This window comes from Colletes gigas, unplaced genomic scaffold (genome assembly GCF_013123115.1).
Source record: "Colletes gigas isolate AHSC1104 unplaced genomic scaffold, ASM1312311v1 Colletes_gigas_Sc00007, whole genome shotgun sequence".
In the NCBI taxonomy this organism is placed as follows: domain Eukaryota; kingdom Metazoa; phylum Arthropoda; class Insecta; order Hymenoptera; family Colletidae; genus Colletes; species Colletes gigas.
In genome coordinates, this window is record NW_025106636.1 from 1,055,371 (window position 1) to 1,079,308 (window position 23,938).

Sequence of the window (23,938 nt, forward strand, 5' to 3'; positions counted from 1 at the left end):
GAAGAAAATTTATATTTAGCGAACCCTATCTTAGCAGTTTGATTCTGATAATAATATTTTTTATATCAATTTATGTCCATGGAATACGGTATGTCGATCGCCCTCTGGCGGTGTTTACCAGAGAGTTCGAGGTTCCTAACCTTCCTTTTGGCTAAGGTTACATTTTGTATTTATTAATAGATAATTGTCTCGAAGCGAGTCTTCGAAGGTATGAAAGTGATTGCATCCAAAGTATATTTTTTCGAAAATTCAACGAAGTATGATACTACTGTCTTTTGATATTATTTAAGTTAATTCAAGGTTTTCCATTTTCGAATAAACCTGATGCGTTTCGAAACATATTTAACCACGATGTTTCTAATATTTGTACAAATACGTTTTGATGATTAATTAATTCTTTTTTTCTTTCGACATTTTTGTGTTATCCAAAGTTATTTCTAAATGATCAAGTAGAAACGAGATAAGGTAGTGAAATTTTAAGCAACACCTAAGATTCGTATCATGTATCATCTTGATTGGCCAATAAGAAAAATCCCTAAAATTAAAACGACAAACTTTATCGTGTCGCTCGAGATTGAAAGTTGTGGACACTAGGGATTGCAATATTTGTTTTTGGTAAAGAAATTTGGTAGGATTAAAAGTTACGTAAGATGGAGGTGCCTCTAAAAATAAATGTTAGAAACTCGAAACGTTGGTCGAACGCGTTGTGAATGTTTGAAATCATCGATGAAAGATTCATGGCTCGAGATAATGGGGGAATTAATGTCGTGGAATTTCGTAACGAACTCTTTAACGAAAGTTAATTGCGTTTAAAGATTCGCGGTGAAACTTTCAGCGTTGTATTATTTCGAGTTGGTGACAAAAGAGGGAGACACCGTAGTGGTAGAAAGCGACCGTAAAAGTTTCTTTCGTTTTGACACGCTAGCAATGACAGTGTCGCAAGGATGCCAACCTGAAAGAGAGGAAGCACAGCTTTCACGAATCGCGCGATTCCAGCAGGCCTGGGCGTCACGTCTCATGAAACATTCGCGAAATTCGCCAATTAACGCGCTCGCGGGCGAGCGTAATGTGTAACAGGAAGTAAAATCGAGACTTCGCGATGAAGGTGGCCGCGAATTTTCCTCGGTCGGTAACTCTAGGCGCTGCGCATTCCGCGAACCGCAGAGCGACGATAGACGCCGTGCTTAATTGCATTTTCTGCCGTAAGTAAAGTGGCCTAGGATCTCACCGTCGCCTCGTCGATGGGGGGGTTTCAGGGGTGTGGGGGGCAGAAAGGGGGGAGCAGAAACGAAAGCAGAGCGAATGTGGTAAGCCGCAAGTCTCTGTAATCCGCCACCGTGCAGCGGGACAAAAGCCAAGAAAAAAAAACGTAACTGCCGCGCCATTCGAAAAACCCATCCGCGGACTTTCTACTCGAAGAGCCGGCCGGCGGGCACAAAATGCAATTTTTTAGGTACGAAGCAACTATTTTCAATTATCGTTTGAAATTTGAAATTACAGTGCAGAGTTACCGATATATGTATAGATGTTCAAACTTGGTAAAATTCCATTATAATAATAATATATATAACTGTAGCGTAGGTTTTAGGAGATTAGACATTAAAAAACGATGCATGTACCTTTTAGGTTATGTTTAATATTGCGCGAATCGTTGCATACACGGTAAAGGACAGGACTATTCAATTTCAACTGCTGTACTCGAACAAAAGATGGCGTGCATGTTCGCCAACATGGAAAGGCGAAATATTTCTATGCAAATATTTGTATGGAAACGCGAAGGTGCTTTTTAACGTTTTTTGGACAAAAATAATGCGTAAAATCGTGGTGGAAATATTGTTGAATTTGTCGAGCACAGTGTAAACTGTAAACTGTAAACTGGTGTTCCCGAAGGGGTTGAAAAGCGAAGTGATTGTGCGAATGTGTAAAACACGACTTTATTGTCGGAATTAACATGGAGAGCGTAACACAGAACGCGTTATCGCGTTCCGCGGGCGGGTAACAGGAAAGAAAGCGGATCTTTGCATTTTTATGAAAATGTGTGCACATACCGAGCGGATATGTGTACAACAACCTCCCTCGGAAATGCAAGCGTTGCTCTTCTCTAAACTAAAGATCTAGAAGAGATCAAACAGAGGGATTAACAGAGAATAGAATATTCAAGTTTTTTTTTCGAAGACTCTATTATCTCGATTTTAATCACTTTGATTTTTTTTGGCAAAATCTACCATTCTTCGACATTTGAACTGAATCGTTTACCCCGAGGCCTTGCACTCTCCCTTGTGAGAGAAGCGTACTCTTTGATCGACTCTTCGAACTATTCATACATGCAAACTATTCTTTGTTGCGCAGAAAGAATAGAGGAAGGTGAAAGTATGCGCAGTACCGCGGTTCGATGAGTTTGGAATCGGTTCGCGTTTGTCAGCAATTTTTCCTCCTTTTACACGCGTCGAATCTTCGAATTAATTATTTACGAAATATTCCAGACGCGTGTCTAAGAGTCGAGCGCATGCGTTGGAACGAAACTGTGATTAAATTCAATTAGAAATTAGTCAGAAGTGCCAGTAACCTACGGACTTCCTCGACGTGTGACTCAGTTCCTGACAGAGCATATTCAGGCTCGTAAAGCAGCTATAAAACGGTGATCGTTTCAAGCACTTCCCCGGTAATGAAGCCAGATAGATGGAATGTTAATGTGGGAGGCAAAGAATTTTCGATCGTATTAATAGACCGGGATTCAAACTCAGAACTAATACCTAAGAAACAATTCAAACAATGGTATGTGAATAAAGAAACAATGCGATTGGATAAATTTGTCTACCAAGGGGTATAATTATAGTTGATTAAGAAGGTTAGAAGTGCCCCTAACCTAAATTCAATTTACGACTAGCTATTCGATAATTTGTAAAATTATTTTTAGATAATTTCTCCTAACTTGTTGTGTGAAGAATTTTGAAAAAAAATCAGAGACATTTAAATCGTCGAAATAAAAGTTCATAGAACTGTTTAAAAATTGTGATCAATGGTTACATTTTCATACAAGGAATATATTACAGTTACTATTTTTAATTTTTCTAGGGAAATAGTGCAATTTTAATTCCTTAAAGTAGCGCCAGAAAATTGCATGAAAGTCGATTTTATTCAAATGAATTCTTGTGAAGGAGATTAAATATTTGGAGAAATGCTAAGTGGTGGATAGTGAAATTTTGATAGAAAAATGGCGACGAAGGCTCTCGCGATCCTGGACGGTCAGGGCCGATGAACATTAGTTCAATGATCGTTCCGCGAGCGAGTCTTGATTTATGCGCGTACCACCTACATAATTCATATCGCTTAGATACAGTAACAGTTTCGATGGCAAGAAAACTCGTGGTAGGAGGTTTTGCTTGCGATCGCGAACTGACTGGCCCGCTTTCTTCTCACGATTAACGAACAAATTCATTTAAATATGCCACTTTGCAACGGTCGATACGAAATCCCCCCGATTCGAACGACGATTAATTAGCTAATGATTGAAATTATTTTCCAACGAAACATTTATGCAATGCAAATTCGGTCTCCTGTAAACATGTTCACCGACATTTTAATGGGGGATTCTAGAGACCAAAACAAGACGAAAATCAAGAATACCAAATTATTGATGGAGGCTTTGTTAAAAAGTTATTAACATTTTAAGTTCCGCATGTACTGAATTTTTTTTATCGAAAATGCGCAGGATATTGGGGGTATGTCTATTCACCAAAAATGATTGTAATTGACCCCCGGAATCGAAAATAATTTTTCCAAAACGATTTGAAATTTTTTTTTCCGTCGAAAAATTTCATATCTTCTCGAATTTTTTTCTCGAAACTGAATAGGATTTCAGGGGTATGTGTAATGACCAAAAATTATTGTAATTGGCCCCTGCAACCGAAAATAATTTTTCCAGAACGATTTGTACAATTTTTTTTTATCCAAAAATTTCTGCACATCCTCGATTTTTTTTCTCGAAACTGGGTAGGAATTCGAGGGTATGTCTAATGATAAAAATGATTGTAATTGACCCCTGTAACTAAATATAATTTTTTTAGTATGATTCAACATTTTTTAATTTTCTCTAAAAATTTCAGTAACTTTTCGAATTTTTTTGTCGAAAATGGATAGGATTTCCAGGGTATGTCTAATGATCAAAAATGATTGTAATCGACCCCTGCAACTAAAAATATTTTTTCCAGAACGATTTGAAATTTTTAATTTTGTCGAAAAATTTCACACCTTCTGGAATTTTTTTCTCGAAACTGAGTAGGGTTTCAGGGGTATGTCTATTCACTAAAAATGGTTGCTTTTGACTGCAGAACCTGGAAATAATTTTTTTAGAACGATTCGAAATTTTTTTTTTTCGCCGAGAAATTTACATTGCACTCCCTGTCGATTTTTCTTGAATATTCGTTTTTCATTTTTAATAATTTTGTTTGACATCCTACAAAAAAGTTATCCAATACTCTTTTGTAGGTATCCATGAGCTCTACTTCAGAAAAAAGTTTCATTGAAATATATTCACTATTGTAGGAGTTATAGCTGTTTGAAAATTGGACCATTTTTATGGAGTTTTTCTTACTTTACGAGGTTAAGGAGCAACTTTCCAAATATTTTTGGAGTTTCTACATATTCTACGTCAAAATACGCGTCGTTTGCCTTTTTAAACATTAAAATCGTCCAATCCGTTCAGGAGTTATGACGTTTTAAAGATTCGCATGAAAATTCGGGCAGACATTTCTGGTCACAAATTATATTTTCGGTGAGGAATTTTTTTCTCGAATCTGAATAGGATTTCGGGGGTATGTCTGTTGACCAAAAATTATTGTAATCGATTCCTACAACTAAAAATATTTTTTTTAGAACGATTTGAAATTTTTAATTTTGTCGAAAAATTTCACACTTTCTCGAATTTTTTCCTCGAAAATGCGTAGGATTTTGGGGGTATGTCTATTCACCAAAAATGCTTGTAATTTACCCCTGTAACTAAATATATTTTTTTTAATATGATATGACATTTTTTAATTTCGTCTAAAGTTTCAATATCTACTCGAATTTTTTTCTCGAAAATGCGTATGATTTTGGGGGTATGTCTATTCATAAAAAATGATTGTAATTTACCCCTGTAACCGAAAATAATTTTTCCAGAACGATTTGAAATTTTTTAATTTAATTGTTAATAACTTTTTAACGAAGCCTCCATCAAGAAATTGATATTCTTGATTTTCGTCTTATTTTGGCCTCTAGAAATGGCCTCTTCGCGCTATAATTGTTTTTCTAGTTTGTTCTCGGCCAACTCTAATTTCATTTTTGTGGTTTTGATATCACATATCGTGTACGAAGTTTGCAGTTATTTAAAATGTTACATTGACAAAACGATTGTTCAGGAAAAGTGTATAATATCGAAATACGAATATTTAGTTTATTGTTATTTATATTTTTTTTTTTAAGTATGGTAGTTTTTAAAAGAATCAAGCAAAGAAAAGCACCATCGTAGTGTGCACGAGTGGCGCGAAGAAGGTCGATGAAATGAATAAACGTTTCACCTGGAAACGGTGAGAGTTCGAAGGCATAAACGTTTGTGTTCTATATTCTCAAGCGACACGGACCCCGGGGGAGTAAAAAAACCTGGTGCAATTGAGAGGACGTGCTAACATCACGGTGTGGAATCGCCACTTCATCGTGCAACGCACTTCGCAGACGAGGAGAGTTTAAATTACACGGAAATATTGGGTTACACGCGCGCTACGATACTACGACAGCGGTCGGACAATAAACGGCTGTGTTAACGCCATGTAGTTCCCTTTATTCCGCGCCATTTTTACGCGAGACCCCTCGCGAAACATCGTTGGGAAAGTCCCGAGTGCAGAAAAACAACGACAAACGACGAGAAGAGCCGTGTTTCGCGAGATTCGCGCGAATAAATTCCAAAATTAATACGGCAGCCTTCCTAATTAATTATTTGCCCGCGAACGAAACATTTTCAGGGGCGCCAAAATAAGACGAAAATTAGAAATTCCACGACGTATTCCGGAATTATAATCTCACGAAATGTTTCGACGGGATTACGACTCACTTGGCGCCATTGAAATGATGGAACGTTGATGATAAAGAAAAAAAAGAAAGCAATTAGTATCGTAGATGTATTTTATCGGTATTTTGCACACTCATCGTCCCGTCGTGCGTATTTAGAGCTTAAAATATACGATGCGGTAATGGTTTGTATGAATCACAGTTACACAGGCCGTGTAATATATAAACATTTCTAGCATACTCTATGACTAACGATCAAACAGAAGCTAGTCGACTTCATATTTGAATTTTTAGATAGGCATGTTTCTACTACTAAATATTTAACTGTTTCAAGTAAATTGATATTTCGATTATTTCCAAATAATATAGTAGACTTCTAAAACACTGAAATGTTTTTTGGAATAGTTATTTCTGTTTCGAATGTGATCTGCCTGTGTCTGATTCATTGTACCTCGCACACCTGCCGCGTTCGTGGAAATTCGTGGGTGGTGGTGAATAAACTATTATCGATCAGGCGTCTGCGAAAAGTGCGTGGCAGATGGTTGCAACACCCGTCGGACCGGATGGATTTTGCCCAATCAATAACTTGTTTTGAAATGGTTTTCGGGTCTCTTTCGATCCAACGCACGACAATTGAGTATTTGCACCGATTACGCCGCCAATGTTCAAATGCAATTGCACTGAATTGCGTATAAAACTTGTGTCTATGAACATACCAATTCTTCGATAAAATCAGTTATACAGGGTGTTAGGACAACACTGGGAAAAATTTTAATGGGAGACTCTAGAGGTCAAAACAAGACGAAAATCAAGAATACTAATTTGTTGATAGTGGCTTCGTTAAACAGTTATTAATGTTTAAAGTTTCACACCTTCTAGAATTTTTTTCTAGAAAGTGGGTAGGATTTCGGGGGTAGGTCTATTCACCAAAAATTATTGTAATTGACCCCTGTAACTAAATATAATTTTTTTAGTATGATTTGAAATTTTTTTTTTCGCCGAAAAATTTGGGCTACTCGAATTTTTTTCTCAAAAATGGGTAGGATTTCGGGGGTATGTCTATTCACCAAAAATTATTGCAATTGGACCCCAACTGAAAATAATTTTTTTAGAACGATTTTGAAATTTTGTTTTTCGCCGAATAATTTAGGCTACTCGAATTTTTTTCTCGAAAGTGGGTAGGATTTCAGGGATATGTCTATTCACCAATAATAATTGTTATTGACCCCCGCAACCGAAAATAATTTTTCTAGAACGATTTGAAAAATTTTTTTCCGTCGAAAAATTTCACACCTTCTCGAATTTTTTTCTCAAAAGTGGGTAGGATTTCGGGGGTATGCGTATTTACCAAAAATGATTGTAATTGCCCCCCACAGCCGAAAATAATTTTTCCAGAACGATTTGAAACTTTTGAATTTTATTGTTAATAACTTTTTAACGAAGCCTCCATCAACAAATTGGTATTCTTGATTTTCGTCGTATTTTGGTCTCTAGAATACCAAGAGTGGCCAAACACCCTGTATATATGTAATTATGATCCTTACGTGTTATAGAAATAAAAGTATAATTCATAATATGACTCGTATTTTCTAAGCTCCGAAGATCTTGCTTTTCTGAACAAGTTCTACAGTAAATTCTGTAGATATCTTTTTCCACTCTGAAAGTACTGATTTTGTTGAATACTTTGGTACTATAAATTTCTTTCATTGATCGTCAACAAGAGTTTTGGTCTTAAAAAACAAGAGTCTATAAATAAGGTTAGTCTAAACTTCAATTTACCTCCCAGACACGATCGGACCGCGTCAGACATTGGCTGATGCCTGGGAGGTAAGCTGGACCGCAAAAGGTTAAGTCGGGCCACCCTATAAATAAGTTCCAAGTTTCGTCGCATTCGCTCCACCCATTTTCTTGTCACGCGTTAACGAACAGACACAAACGCGTTTTCTTTATGCACAGGGTGTCTAACTCCGCCAATTATTGCGACATAAACAAGATTTTTATATGCAATTTAACCTCCCGACCCACGATCCAATCACAATGTTTTCAACGCGTACTGTTTAATTTTGTTTAAATTTACCGATCCACGCAATGTTCGCAAGCATTAAATGTAGCCTCGTTTTGTGAAATCTAGCATAAATACTTGGAACGAGTCAGACTCATTGGTAAGGGGTTAAATATTATCAAGATAGTATCCAATACGTTAGGAAAGAATTATTTTTTTTTTTTTCAAGTTCATCAATCTTTAGCATACACAAGTTTTTTTTTTTGTTTTTAAACTTTTTAATTCACAACCCCCTTTTCTCGAAGAAATTGTTCTTTCTTAACTTATTAGAAACCAATAATTATTAACCCTCAAGAATCGTTAATGAGTCTCCAGAAGAGAACACCCTCTTAACCGGTTAACTGTTTCTGACGAGTATACTCGTCATGGAAAAAAGTGTAAAATTTCGTGTTATGACGATTTTATTAACTGGTTGATAGAGTTTCCAGCAATATGTATTCAAAGTCTGAATAACTTGGCGCAGGTTGGGCGGAGAAAAAGAGCAAACAACCCCCGCTAGGAATAGTCTAGACTCGAAGGCTGGGCGTAAGGGGTTGATCTCCGACGCGACGGTAGAAAAACAGACCGAAGGAGAATTATTGTGGGAAAAGGCCGGTTGAATTGGGTGCTTTCCATCGCAACGAAGTCACCGGCGCAAACGAAAGCTCGAAATTGGGGGGTTCGAGGCGAAGTTAGAGGGGGAAACGGAAGGAATGGGGGGGTGGGGGAAGAAAATCTACGCAGATGTAGAGGGATAAGGTCGTTGCACTTGCTTACGCCGCCATGGATTTTTGCGATTCTGCGTGTACAGGGTGGTTCTCAAATTTTTAATGGAGTTCTGGAGTTAAACAAATTAATGCTAGATTCACGAAATCCGTCAAATTGTTCTTTAACGCGTTTCGTGTAATAGAGAGAGGGTAAATGTAATATGCAAAAGACCTGTTCCCCCGTAGCCTAAATACTTCCAGACGTATCGCCGTTCCCCGTGTGTGTCTGACGGGCTAAAATCGTGAAAGGGATAATCGAGGAGAGTACCTGCAACAGCCTCGAGGACGGCTGAATTTATGATGCCCAACGTACTGTGGCGGCACGTCCTGCACTCGCCATTAGAGTGCTTTTCATTCCATCCTGTTCCTCACTCCACGATTCCTGTACACCGTGTTCCTGAAAATAGATTTCTCCGCTTTCACGGCTGTCGTTCAAAGGAAAAGCAATAGATAACGCGAGGGTAGAAAAAAATTATATTTTGTTACAGGGGTCAATTACAATCATTTTTTATCATTACACATACCCCCGAAATCCTACGCATTTTCAAGAAAAAAATTCGAGTAGGTACTGAACTTTTTAGATGAAATTAAAATATTCAAAATCACATTTAAAAAAATTATATTTAGTTACAGGGGTCAATTACAATCATTTTTTATCATTACACATACCCCCGAAATCCTACGCGTTTTCGAGAAAAAAATTCCTTACCGAAAATATAATCTGAGGTCCCCCGAAATTTCATGCAAATCTTTGAAATGTCATAACTCTTGAACGGATTGGAGGATTTTAATGTTTCAAACGGCAAACAACGCGTATTTTGGTGTAGAATATATAGAAACTCCAAAAATATTTGGAAAGTTGCTCCTTAACCTCGTAAAGTAAGAAAAACTCCATAAAAATGGTCCAATTTTCAAACGGCCATAATTCCTACAATAACGAATATATTTCGATGAAACTTTTTTCTGAAGTAGTGCCCATAGATACCTACAAAAAGTATTAGACAACTTTTCTATAGGGCGTGAAACAAAGTTACTAAAAATCAAATACGAATTTTGGGGTGCCTAAATTTCACGGCGAAAAAAAAATTTCGAATCGTTCTAAAAAAATTATTTCTAGGTTCTGGAGTCAATTACGATCATTTTTGGTCAATAGACATATCCTCGAAATCGTACCCACTTTCGAGAAAAAAATTCAATAAGTGGACAAATTTTTCGTCGAAATTGAAAAATTTCAAATCGTTCTGGAAAAATTATTTTTGGTTGTGGGAGTCAATCGCAATCATTTTTGGTGAACAGACATACCCTCGAAATCGTGCGCGTTTCCGAGAAAAAAAATTCAGTACTGGCTCCACTTTAAACGTTAATAACTTTTTAACAAAGCCTCCATCAAGAAATTGATATCCTTGATTTTCGTCCTATTTCGGCCTCTAGAATCTCCCATTAAAATTTTTCCCATAATATGCTGCTTTTTGAATTTTATAAATATCATTCTTAGTTTGATTTTTATCAGCTTTTTCTCTAACCATGACAAACTCGTCAAATTGGCCTCGGTATTCTTTGCATAAGCAAAAGGGTTAAACAAGTCGATATTGTTGCGCGACGAATAATGGTAACGGTAATGTGTACGTTGTAGTAAAGTTTCGTTATCTTTGCAGGCGGATTGAAGCGGGTGCTGCAGTGGGCGAAGCACGAAGGCTCCACGGACAACATCACCTTGGTCGTGGCACTGTTAACTCCAGCCAACGAGATCGCAGCCAGGCCGCAAAACGCCCATCCGTTCCAGTGCATGCAAACGAATGATATACTCGAGAACATGAATTCCAAAGACAAACCGCTGTTCCTGGACATGGACGACGATGATGTCGCGATCAACTTGAGCTTCCTCAAGCAGGCGATACTGTCGCAGAAACCTAGGGACCACGAGGACGAGGGTATCGTGGCGGCCAGCAATGGTAAACACGAGAACGGCGGCGCGGAGTACGATTACTCGGATCTGGGCCCGGAGACAGACGTAGACGCCGCCGACGAGGTAGCCACGATGCCCGTCAAGAACCTGTCCTACGAATTTAACAAAGACGACGACTCGAGCCACGACGAGGACCAACCCGACATAGATTCGAATATTCTTGACAACGTTCGTACGGACGAGATGGAAGTGAACGTGAAAAGGCAAACGGACGCCGAGAATAATTTGCAAGAAGACGACGACGACGACGATGACGAGGATAACGAGGACAACGACAACGATAACGATAACGATAACGATAAAGTTCTCGGTATGTTCGGGCCGTTGAAAGTGGCCCAGGACGTGGTTCCCGAACGAATTCGTGAATTGAACGTCGATGGAACGGACGAGGAGATTCGAAAACGTATTGACGAAGACTCGCTGACCACTGACGATAATCGAGCGAACAACGAGCAAGACACCGTCGACGACGCTGGCCCCGTGGACTATGACGATTCACCGCCCTCGCCGCAAGCAAACAGTAAGTGCCAACCGTCAGCTAAAACGCGCTTGCGCGAACCAACCGTTTCTCGGTGGATCGTCAAATGCGCGGTGCTCCTCGGCAAATTTGCCGTTTTGAGCCTCGCGTCGGTTTACGATTTCTCAAGCTTCTGAACCGTTTCGAAGACGTAGAGGATCCAGAAGGTTGGATCTGCGTTCTGCGTGGAACGAGGTGAGTGCAAAACCTTTGCACGCCGGTGGATTTCGAGATCGCACCATTTTTACGGAAACACAGTTAGCTTTTGTCGAAAACAATTCAAGTGCCCGGAATCTAATTTTTTGGTAAGAAGAAAAATAATTCTTAATTTTATATTCATTAATAAAGTCTGATTTATTCGTGAAATAATTGTATTTGTAGAGAAGCCTGTACGTGGCCACCATTTAAATTCTAGGCAGAACCAAAGGTGTCATTCCTGAGATCTCCAAGAACTAGTCAAGTGCCTGTATGTTCGCAAATTACTTGAGAACATCAAGATATAGGAAATGTAAAAAGCAGAAAGTATATTTTTCTAATACGATCTTTTCATTTTCTATTAGGAGGTGTTGCAAGAATTTATTTTACTATGCCTCGGGTAACGCATTGGCACTTGTATTGTTCTCTGCAGAACCTACGCTTTACGTACTCAGGAGTTACTATCTAGCATTATAACTAATTACTATTTCAGAAATTCTGAAATTACAATTCACATTCTAGTATCTCGACGAGAATTAACAGAAATCCACTGATATAATTTAGTAATCCCCAATGTGGTATCGCCGTTAAACCATTAGGTTTGCTAGTACTTTAATACTTTATTATGAAACTTACAAAAACTGCATCGAACGGTGTAATTAAAATTAGAGAATTTCAATTGCAAAAAGGATGCAGCTGTATCATCGACGCTTCTAAAAAAATACAATTGCACTTTTACGACGAGGGGAATTCTATAATCTTTATTATACTAGATGTAGTTTCTTCTACTCTACAAAAGAGTATCAAGGTACTTATGCCTTAAATTTAATAGTCGAAGAGTTACACCATTTTGGAATAAAATAATTTGGTAAACTTCAAAGTGTTGCAACTCTTAAATTAATAAGTTCAGGACATAAGTACCTTATATAGGTATTTATACCCTAAATTTAATAGTCGAAGAGTTACACCATTTTTAAATAAAATAATTTGGTAAACTTCAAAGTGTTGTAACTCTTAAATTAATAAGTTCAGGACATAAGTACCTTATATAGGTATTTATACCCTAAATTTAATAGTCGAAGAGTTACACCATTTTTAAATAAAATAATTTGGTAAACTTCAAAGTGTTGTAACTCTTAAACAATTAAGTTCAGGGCACAAGTACCTTGCTTGCTTAAACGACAGGATTGTAGATGTCCCGTGACAAAATGGACGCCAGACTGCAGGCGTAGAGCGTGACTTTTTCGAATTTTCACATTCTTCTTGTGCCCCTCGCACACGTGGAGTACCGGAAATAGCATCTACCCTCTTGTAGAACCGACTGTCTTGACGCGTTTAGCCACCGCGAATGCTCTTAACCCTGCGTTTAAAATTATGTCCGCAGAAATATTCCTGCCCTCGACGAATTCTGGCAAACGCAACCTTTGCATCTCGATTGAAAACCAGACGCGAAATTGGTCAAATAAATATTTCGAATAATTAATCAAAAAAAAAGAATAAAGTGTATCGAAATTTCATTGTTCCATCGAGCAAAATATTTCTTCGTCTCTTGAACTAACTTTCTTAGACCAAACTGTACATTTGTCAGATGTTTTTTTATTATTCTCGTCAGGATCTTCGAACTTCCTTTAAAATACAACGAATGAAACCTGATATTTGTAAAATTTTTAACTGGTATCGTTTATTTACTGTAATTAGTATCTTCTTTGCCCAAATGTCTTTATTCTACGGTGTTTGTTGCACAGAATATTACAATATAGTGTTGCGTAGAAATGAAATTTAGTCGTTGAGCTACCAAAGTGCTCTATGATACTAGTTGGGGGGTTAAATGCATGATCGAGCTTGTAAATATTTCTTCCTTTCGTATTATGATTTGAGGAAATATTTTACATTTGCCTTTGAGTCCAGGCGTTAGTAACAAAGGGTTAAAAAATAAGTGCACAAGTTCTATTTATTATATTGTATTGTAATCAATAGAGATGGGGAATGTTGCTGTTTCCTCTGGTCGAGTTTGATCAGACTCCCCCGGTACATTCGTCGATACGCGGTATACGTACGTACTCTCATTAATATGGATGTCAAACGTGGGACGTCCAAACTCTTACGTGTTCTTCATATCGTTCAGAAACCCCGGCCCACTTTCCGCTGCACTTCGGCTTTCACCACCTCGTGCCAGTCACTGCATTTCCTGCACTGATTGTCATCCGCCTCGCAAATCTGCCAGCCTTCTTCCTAGGCCACAATCTTCGTCGCCCTTTCCTCCCTCCATCTCTCGCCTTGCCACTTCTTTTTAACTAAACATACCCATTCGAACCATTCAAGAGAGAAATCCACTCTAGAACCTAATTTTTTACTACTTGGGAATTTACGGTGTAATACTTTTTTTTATCAAGTTTGAGTGATAAATATCAACAATTTTTTTCGGTACAAAAATATTCAATATTTTAGAAATTACGATAATCTTGGTAGAGGTTCTTAAAAATCATGTTTTCAGAAAATGAAAGGGAAAAAATCGATTTTTTTTTTTAAGGTTCTAGAGTAGAATATCCACTTGAAACCACTTGGCGTGATTGAGAACACCGGTACAAGAAAAGCTCTAGTTTCATTAAGAAAATTGTTTGCTTGAACACATAATTAATTATACTTCTAGTATCTATTAACGCATTCGTGGAATGTTTAATCTCGTCTTCTACGCGGTTCGATAAATTCTTACATCAAATGCATTTAAGAAGGAATTCGTAATAGTTTAAGATATCACGAGTCGCCATATTGGGAACTTTTAACCAAAAACATTGATGCATCTTCTGAAAGAAACACGAGTTTAAGGATGAATAAATTGACTCCCATTGATCTAATCGTTGAACGACTAACGGAAATGCTTTCGCGGAAAGCTTTAGGAAAACGAATATAAGCGATGTTAACGATCGGATGACGCTTTGGTCGGGCGCGAAATAAATTTCGTTGAAAGAAAAGCGGGAAGGCGTGGTGGCCGCGCGGAAAGAAAATAAATGGAGAATCCTAATAATTCTCGCGGCGAACTGCTTAGAATATCCTGTAACGTTCCCAAGGGGAATGTCGCTGGGCAAGATGAGAACATTACCGTATTTTTTTTTTCGAAGCACAGCGCGATATTAAAAAAAGGAGAACCGTCGTTTGGCACTTTTGTACCAAAGAAACCACGTATATACGTATACCGTTTTCATATGCACACAGTTATTCACTGCACCACGCCTTCTTTTTCCTGCTATCTAAATTTATCTGAGCATGTCGCTCCAAGGTCGTTACCGATCATTTGTTAAGATATAATTTCGAAGTCAGGACGATTGTATAGATTTCACAATTTTAAGGACTACAGTCGGTTGTAATCGTTCTTGTATACTTCATGGGAGCATAGTTGAAACTAATCATCGATACTGATAATTTCAAATACTTGAAAGTTGATACAAGAGGTCAAGAGGCTTTGAAAACTTCAAACTTTAAAGACACAAAGAAGAACGATCATTAATTCAGTCTACTTCGTTCCTTAAATGTAAAAACTATTTAAAACATCGATCATTTTTCTCGTTTCCTCCCATTATACCCATTCTCTTTCTTTATCGAGCAATGTTCGATTTCGCTTGTCCCTAGTCCCGAATTTGACAAAATTCGACCACGAATTACCAAACTTGCTAGCGTTTCGGCGAAACTATTGGGATAGTCCTCGTTAAATTTGCCGCCAGTTGGCAGAAGTACCTCGAACGGTCGTTACTAGGCGCGATTGGCCGGCGGGACCGCGGCTTGTTTCGATTGGCGGTTGTCTCGGCGGGCGTCAGCCAATCGTTCGTCGTGCCGCGTGCGTTGCCTGGAAGGGGGTTCCGGCAGTTGGACTCGAGCCCTGGACGATCACGAATGTGCGTCTTCTTTGATCTTTCTCGAAGTGTTTTCGTATTTCGTTGTTAAGAGCCGAATATCGTATATTGTGTCGCTAACAAGCATCGAACAGTTCTTCACGGTCAGTTCGCTGACAGGAACACTTCGTCGAACTTCATTTACGAACGAAGGACAAACAGTGCCAGCGAGAGAGCGTTCTGTAAGGTACGTTAATCACGTCCACCATGAACGGGTCTGCGGCGAATTTAAATTTGGAATGGATGCCGGCCGGCGTTGAACGTTCGTCGGCCGATCTAGTATCGTTCCACCGATTCCTCGATACATTTTGCAACCGTTGATCGCGGAACGACAGAGTGCCCGGATCCATCGTTAACATTTCGTCGTAATATCAATTTGCTCGCGCGTACCGCCTGCCTCGACGTTTTCTTGTTTGCCTCGCAAGAGGGCCGACTTCGTCACGGGCTTGGCTGGTTTTCTTGAAAGCGAATCTGAACAATTACCGCGTTCACGCCCAGCCCAGGAACCAGACGCGAGATTCGTGGATTCGCGAGTTCGTCTACGAACCGGGATTACACGTGTCTTTTCGATTTATCGCCGACATAGTTACAAGGTTTTTTCGATCTATGCGCTTCTCATTGATCCCCAAAGGGCGGGCATTCATGCGCGCAATGACGTGTGCTTCTATGCTCCCGGGGTCGTACGTTCTTACGTCTTTTTTTCCTTGTCGAGGAAGAAAAAAAAAAGACGTTCGAACGTCCGTCATTTCGACGGCTCGTGTAACTCCTAAAATGGTTCCTAGAAAAAGTTTCGTATCGACGACGTATCTCTACACGGTACTTTAGACGGTACGCGAGATCTAGGTACAGTGCCGGACAAAAATATTTACGCTGATCGAGTTTTACGATACAATCGTACGCGTAAATCGGAATCAGAAATATTTTATTAAAATGTTCGAAAATAACTGTTTCAAGCTTCCAAATGTGTACAGAGAACCGCGACAAAAGTATTGCCATTTGTAATGTTTTATTTGTAATATTTCCTTTGTTTAATTTCCTGTTATTTTTGGATCTACAGTGAGTCATAAAATTATTGGCACAAGCAGTAGTAGTAATTTATACAATCTTACGCCATGATATGATCATCTTTGAACGATGATTTTATAATGTTAGTGAAATATTTTTTCTATTAGACTTTAATTCTTTAGTTAGGTGTTGCTTGATTATTACAACATTGTATACCCAGTCTGAACAGTGGCGAAGAAAAGAATATCGGAACAGGCTGATTCGATTGTTTTTCGTAGATCTTTGTCGGGCGTGCCAGTATTTTGTTTTGGTAAAACTAGCTTACTACGAACATTTTTCGTTACTAATCGTTCAATTATTATTCGATTTTCGTGTCGTTTCTAGAACATATAACAATATTTTTGTTCGACCATGTATGTATATTATGTAGATATCATGTTTTACAAAAATTTTTGATATAATAAATAAGTTCGTATTTACATTCAATGTTTTATCGAACCAGGTTTCTGATCTTTTCGACGAAATCTCGAGTTTTTTCAAACCGTAATCCATATCGTAGCGCCATAAAACACGAAGCGTTTCATTTCGTGTGAAATGCCGAGCATTTTTTTTCTTCGAAGATAATTACGCAGCGAACGGATTCATAATGTGGTCGTTAATTACCAACCGTTGGATTTGTTAACTGTAAGCGTTCGGCATTAATTGAGCCTGCGGAATTAATTCGTTATCGACGGACGCTCGAAATTTAAGACGCAAATATAAATATTACGAATATAGCGGTAGGTCTGTAACGCGTAATTCTTTATCGAAAGATTTTTTTATCGCCTCGCCCGTATTCGTCTTCGAACGGTTAGGTTACAATCGTGGGATTTGAATACGGGCTACTACCAATAGCTATCGTTACGACTGTTATCAATGGGAGGTTATGTGGAGGTTATGTTTTTTCTCCCAGTGTTGGTTCATTCTACAGAAAAATGTTTCCAACTTTATGGCACAAAATTATATTTATTCATTCGATAACTGTACCTGCAATCGGTCGCTTTATGGCTTTTTTAAAAACTGTTCGTGCAAGTTGTCTACACAAATTTAGGCGTTAAGACATCGCGATACAAAATTCAATATTTATTATATTACGACTTTTCGATGCGTCCCTTGATCAGTTCTAATTAAATTAATCATTCCACGATACGTAATTTTTTTTAAATTTGGTAATGATCGTTTCTTTGCAAATCTTATATTCAAATTTTATTAAAGACTTAACGTGGGCTCTGTGTTTTTTTATTATAAATATTCGCGATAAACGAATGAACTATAGCGGTCTTGGGAGTCGGTAAACAGATACACTCGGTTAATATCCGGGTATACGGGTAATACAGTTGCAATTATCTACAACCGCATGAACCTAACCCAGATCACTCTAGATTGTTGCGCAGATAAATTTCTATTTCAATTATTATTTGGAATAAAAAATTTTTCTTTATATTCGCGTAATTTATTTGTTATCCGGAAGAAATCCAGAAACATTTGGAATTTACGAAATATTAATCGAAGAATTTAAACTTCATTTTAAATACCGCAACTCGATTCTTTTTTTCTTTTCCATCGTTTTAAACTTTCCGACCAGAAATATTCCGTGGAATATAAGTAGCTCTAACAGGATTGCGATAATGTTCGAAAGTGAAAGGAATACCGTTATCTGGGAAACAATAAATTATACTTGTATTCGAAAACAAGAAATTTCGTTATCAGACCTTAATGTGTCGAACGATATTAGCCGAGTATTATATTATTTTTATATTCGAATGTTCGGAGATTGAATGTTTCATGGTGTAATCGGGAAAGTTTTTTGTAAAATCTGCATGTCGAGTCGATCGGCTTGTAGCCCAACCAGCTACTTATTATTAGCTTGGTAAAGATCGCGACCGCGAAGAACACAATGCATCGTACGTAGGCTAACGTAATTTGCTTAAGTTCGAAGTAAGCCGATCCACATTGACAGCGCCGCGTTATATCCAATTACTGGCTCGCTATACCCGAGGAACCTCGCTAATGTTGTGACACGAAAAAACTGACCACCGCGGCGTATCGTCGAGTTACTCGAAACTATAAATACCGGCCAGTGCCACGCGATTCTAGGGATGTTCTTTGCACGGTGATCAAACAATAAAAATCCCCGCTGGGACTTGTGCCCCTAACCGTTTAATTACATTTTAAAAGCATCGCGTTCTAATTTTCGTTGCGGTACACGTTGACAACACGCAACTATTTTTTGTCCATTAACCACTTTTACGTTCTTTGTTAATCTTAACCCTTACAATTCCAATCGATAGTAATTTTTTAAAAATCATTTTTTAATATTCTTAGAATGATAGAGGAAAATTGACACTTTGTATATTTACAATAACGTGAAATTTGTTAAATACTACTTATCTTGTTTCTATAAAATTAACCATGGACAAAGTTTTTTTGAAATAAAACATTATATGTATATTTGATCGATATACAGGGTGTTCGGCCACCCTTGGAAAAAATTTTAATGGGAGATTCTAGAGGCCAAAATAAGACGAAAATCAAGAATATCAATTTTTCGTTTGAAGCTTCGTTAAAAAGTTATTAACAATTAAATTTAAAAATTTCAAATCGTTCTGGAAAAATTATTTTCGGTTGAGGGGGTCAATTACAATCATTTTTGGTGAATAGACATACCCCCGAAATCCTACCCACTTTTGAGAAAAAAATTCGAGTAGCCTAAATTTTTCGGCGAAAAAAAAACTTTCAAATCGTTCTAGAAAAATTATTTTCGGTTGTAGGAGTCAATAACAATTATTATTGGTGAATAGACATATCCCTGAAATCCTACCCACTTTCGAGAAAAAAATTCGAGAAGGTGTGAAACTTTAAACGTTAATAACTTTTTAACGAGGCCTCCATCAACAAATTGGTATTCTTGATTTTTGTCGTATTTTGGCCTCTAGAATACCTCATTAATAATAAAATATAAAATTGTTAAACAAGACTATTTTGTGTATAATTTTACAAATGTTACTAAAAAGTACATTCTAAGTACAATCTAGTTACTAATGAGTTTATACTATGTTCTTATTGGTTGTGTTGGTGCGATTGAAATTTAAGAATGATAACCGATGCGATAACTGGTATATTTTGTTCTTATTGTCAAGGTTAATTTTACAGTACAAGCATTTCAGTTTCACTTCCTATCGGATTACCGTCCTTCGTTCATAAAATGCACGAGATACTTTTTAAAAGGTCACAGTGATGGTACAAAGTTCGTATTTGCACGAAATAGTATTAAAACATACGTATTATCTATAATATATGAATTGTAGCGGTAAAAATGACATAAAACGATAGTTTGTGTGGCGAATAAAATGTTTGGAGGGTCGCTGGTTGCTGAATTTCTTTAAAGATGGTCGAGCTATTGTCCCAAAGGTGACAATGACTTCGAGTCATCGGCGCGTCTTAAAATAAATTTACGACGCAACACAGCGAACTTTTCGAAATATATGTACTTTGTAAATTAAAGTGGGTCAACTGTGTGCGAGTGCGTGCGTGTGCGTATTTGTATTACATATAAAATTTTCAAGGTCAAGCTTTATTTTTAGCGAACGACACTCTCTTTCACGCGGGATATCGCGATAAAGTAAAAGGTTATTTCGTAGATTCGATACAGGTCTCCGGCAGCTTACACCCGGTGTATAATTAATATATTCTGAAAAATTGCATGAAAAGAACTGCAATAAAATATTTGATCCTGGTCCATTGTCTTTCGTTAATGGTTTTAAAGGTGCTATTAAAATTTTCTTTCGATTCCTTTTGGTAATTCTACTCCAGAGGGTTGCCCCCGTCCATATTGGTTTAACACTTTGACTACCACGCCACCTACGGGTGACAGGATTTACCACTATGATACTAGAAAAATAAGACATTGAGGGAAATAAATTTGGATAGAATTTGTGAATTTTAACAAGGTTATAAAATTAAGTACCGAAACAAATTTTAGGTTATGTGGCTTGCGATCGTCTAAGATGAAAATATTACTTTTGAGGAATATTAGATTGTTCTGATCTGGCAGTGAACGTGTTAAAGAACCGGCGGAGCGTTTACGCCTTCATTGTTCCATGTGTAAAGCCGATTCTTTACGTGGCGACCCTTAACTCCGTGAAATCATTGTTATCAGAACTGCAACCAGCTGTGACGTTTCGCTGTCTCGCGCGGGAATCACGTGATATCGGTTGCGCTTCGTCTCCAATACGCCAGTGTTTCTCAAGCGCGCTCGAACGTACGTGCCAAAGCTCATTTTTGCGCTAGGGCCAATTTGCACTTTTAGATACCCGCGGGCGCGTTTATTTTACAACGGTCGAAAATCTAAATACAGTAACGGTCCGAATATCGTCGAATTCGGGGCTCAGCGGCGAAGTTCTCGCGTGCAAGGTTATTTTTTTCTAAAATTGGTCTCGGAACAATCTCTGACGAAACAGAAAATAATTGTAATAGGAGGAAGCTGGGGACGATCGAGACTTCAAAGAGATACCGCCGCGATACACGAAATGTTACTTTCCCGGTGTAATTTTGATGTTATCTTTTCGAAAATGGTTCCGATACATTATTGGAACCCAGCAGATTAAAACAAACCCAAACACGACATAAATCAGAGTACTTTTAATGAACTTAATATATATAATATTAATTTTTCGTGGGTACTATTTTTTTTTACTGTTCTAAGCTTGTAACGAATTAAAAAAAATATTGCTGTACTTATTGAAGTTTCTATTTTAATATGCTTGTGCCAAATATTTCTAGAATTAATTAGGAAAAATAAAAATTTGAAATTACATTATAGTAACAAAAGATTTGTTATTATAATGATAATTAAAATATTTCATGAATTAATAATTTAGGTTAGAAAATAATTGCAACAGAATAAATATAGGTTAGCGACTACAACGTGGAAAATTAAATCCTTTTTTTATCGTACGTAATCGTTGAACATCGACATATAAGATCCAACGGCGACAAGGTTTTTAATTAAACACATTTCCATTAACGATCATTGCAATCTAATATCAGTATTACTAATCGCGAAAGGAACTGTACGTTTTTAAGTCGCACCTTCCTGGAAATACGGCAAACAGCAGAAATGTATTTTCTTATCAGCGATAACAAAAGGTTTTATCGTGGTGAAACAATACGTCACATAATAGCGAAAGATATAAATTTTTATTGATGCCGGATAGGGCAACAGAGCCTCTTTCATGCCCTCTTAAAAAATCGTATACTGGTGTTATTACAAATTATATGTCGCCTACAGTAGTAAAAGTTACGTAAACTTGTATATTGTATTCCTCTTTTATCTTCGAAAAATTATTTATCGTAAAATTATAAAGTCGTGAAGTTTTCACCGTCGAATCAAAGCCGTATAATATTCTGCAAAAGTAAAACTTTGATTTTAGACCATTGCAAGGTACATAACCTAAAATTTGTTTCGGTACTTATTTTCGTAACCTTGTTAGAATTCACAAATTCTAGTAAAGTTTTTATAGTAAATCCTGTCGTCCATGTATGGGTGACGTGGCCAGTGAAAGTGTTAATGTATACAGAAGGAAATGAACGTTCGCGTATTAAAATCGAACTCGACTCTCTGGCCATTGCGCCGAGTTCCGGCGAGTCGCGTTTATGTCAGGTGGTAAGAACCAAGTGACCAGCGGAGCCTCGAATAGCAGAGAGTGTCTCGTTTCGTTTTTCTTTTTTCTATTTTTCTTGTTTCTCGGTGCTGTCGCTGGTTTAAAATTAGCTCTCCCTTACTCCCTACGAACCGATATACGTTGCCCCGTACGATCGAAACAAAGAAAAAGAACAGTCGAGAAGGGAACACGCGCAGGGAAACAACGGGGATCCTCTTTCAAGACGAAATCTCTTGGAAGTTGATCCTTTTTTTTTCTTCGACGAGGGGGAGAGGGGGGGGGGCACTACAGCAGATCTAAGAGAGGGTCGATCGAGGCCAATGGCCCTCCATCAACGGTTATGAGATCTTAAATAAAACGAACTTAATTATTTAGAGGTTACTGGTAACCGACATTAAATTTACAAGGTTTGTAACCTTGTTAAAGTTTACTGTTTCGCATTTTATATTTCACTTCGATTTCGGATAAAAGTGGAAAATATTTGTCATCTTTCAAAACTTGAAATCTTCCATTACTAACTTTAGTTGGAAAAAACAGAAGAAGGTGGCGGCCCTGTCGACTTCGAATGATTTTCGATCCAAGGAAAAACGTTCGTGGATAGTTGCACCGGTGGCGTTCGATGAATTTGCGTTGGTGGTAAAGGAAGGTTAGATTTAGGAACGGGTTAAGCTAACGTTCTCCGCGTGGGTTACCCTTTTTTTCGCATCCCTTAAGCCTGTTTCTATGTATGGATTTCTAAAGGCTTCGACCGTGCAATATGGTTGGGGACCACTACAGTGATACACATTGCAGGCACATACAGTGTGTCAAAAAATTATTAATAAAAGGAAAATTAGATATTTAAATGGTGACACGTCGATCGATTTCCATGAAAATTTTCAAAACCTTAATATTTAACCAGTTAACTGTTTCGACCTCTTTGGAAGACGCGTATCTAAATATGACGAGTATACTCGTCAAACACAGAATATGTATAATATGAAATCAGGTTGCGATAAAATGACTTTTATTTTTTTATTTCGTTACATTTATTTATTTACTCAAGTTAACATAAATATTTTCCATACGAACGAAAAAAAAACATGAAAAACGCCGCCTTTCGATTACATGTAAAATGGAAACGAAAGGATCCTCATCCCGTTTTTTATTACCAGGCGTACCACTTATCGCATAGTCTACAACAATTATATGAATCCTTAATTGCTTAACATAAATATTTTGTATATTTCCTCATCCCATTTTTTATTATCAGGCGCTCTACTTATTATATAGTCTAAAATAATATACGAATCGGTAATTGCTTCTGTGATGACTAATAAAAGACAACGATACACTTATGAAAAAAAAATTGAGACTATAAGCGGTTTTTTTTTATATTAATTATTTAACTTTTATTTCGACGGGCCTGAAAATATTTCAAACATCTTGAGGTTCACGAATATGTTTTAGTATTCACTAAAATTGCAATTTAAACTGCAAATTTTCACTACTTATTACTCGTGACGAATATACTGATCGTAACACAAAATCTTGCACTTTTTTCATGACGAGTATACTCGTCAGAAACAGTTAACTGGTTAGTATATTGGAAACCATTTAACACATTACCGACCGATAGCCTATTAATCGACTTTTTTACCGGCCAACATTTACCGACCGATAGCGTATTAATCAACTTCTTTACCGACCAACGCTTACCGACCGATAGCCGATTAATCAACCGCTACCGGTCGGTAAAGTGTTAAGATAGGCATCCAAAATTTGAGATATTTTATTTTGACGAGATTATCAACGGATGTTGGAAATTTTAAAG

General features: G+C 37.5%; 1 protein-coding gene across 4 annotated transcripts in view; it reads left to right on the forward strand.

Moving 5' to 3' along the window:
* Positions 1–23,938, forward strand: part of LOC122396232 (mucin-5AC-like) — a 74,883-nt gene that overhangs the window by 41,535 nt on the left and 9,410 nt on the right. For all 4 annotated transcript variants that reach the window (XM_043394439.1, XM_043394441.1, XM_043394440.1 and 1 more), the window contains one exon: positions 10,509–11,339. In XM_043394439.1, coding sequence (XP_043250374.1) covers positions 10,509–11,339 — 831 coding nt within the window. The remainder of the gene's footprint in view (positions 1–10,508; positions 11,340–23,938) is intronic.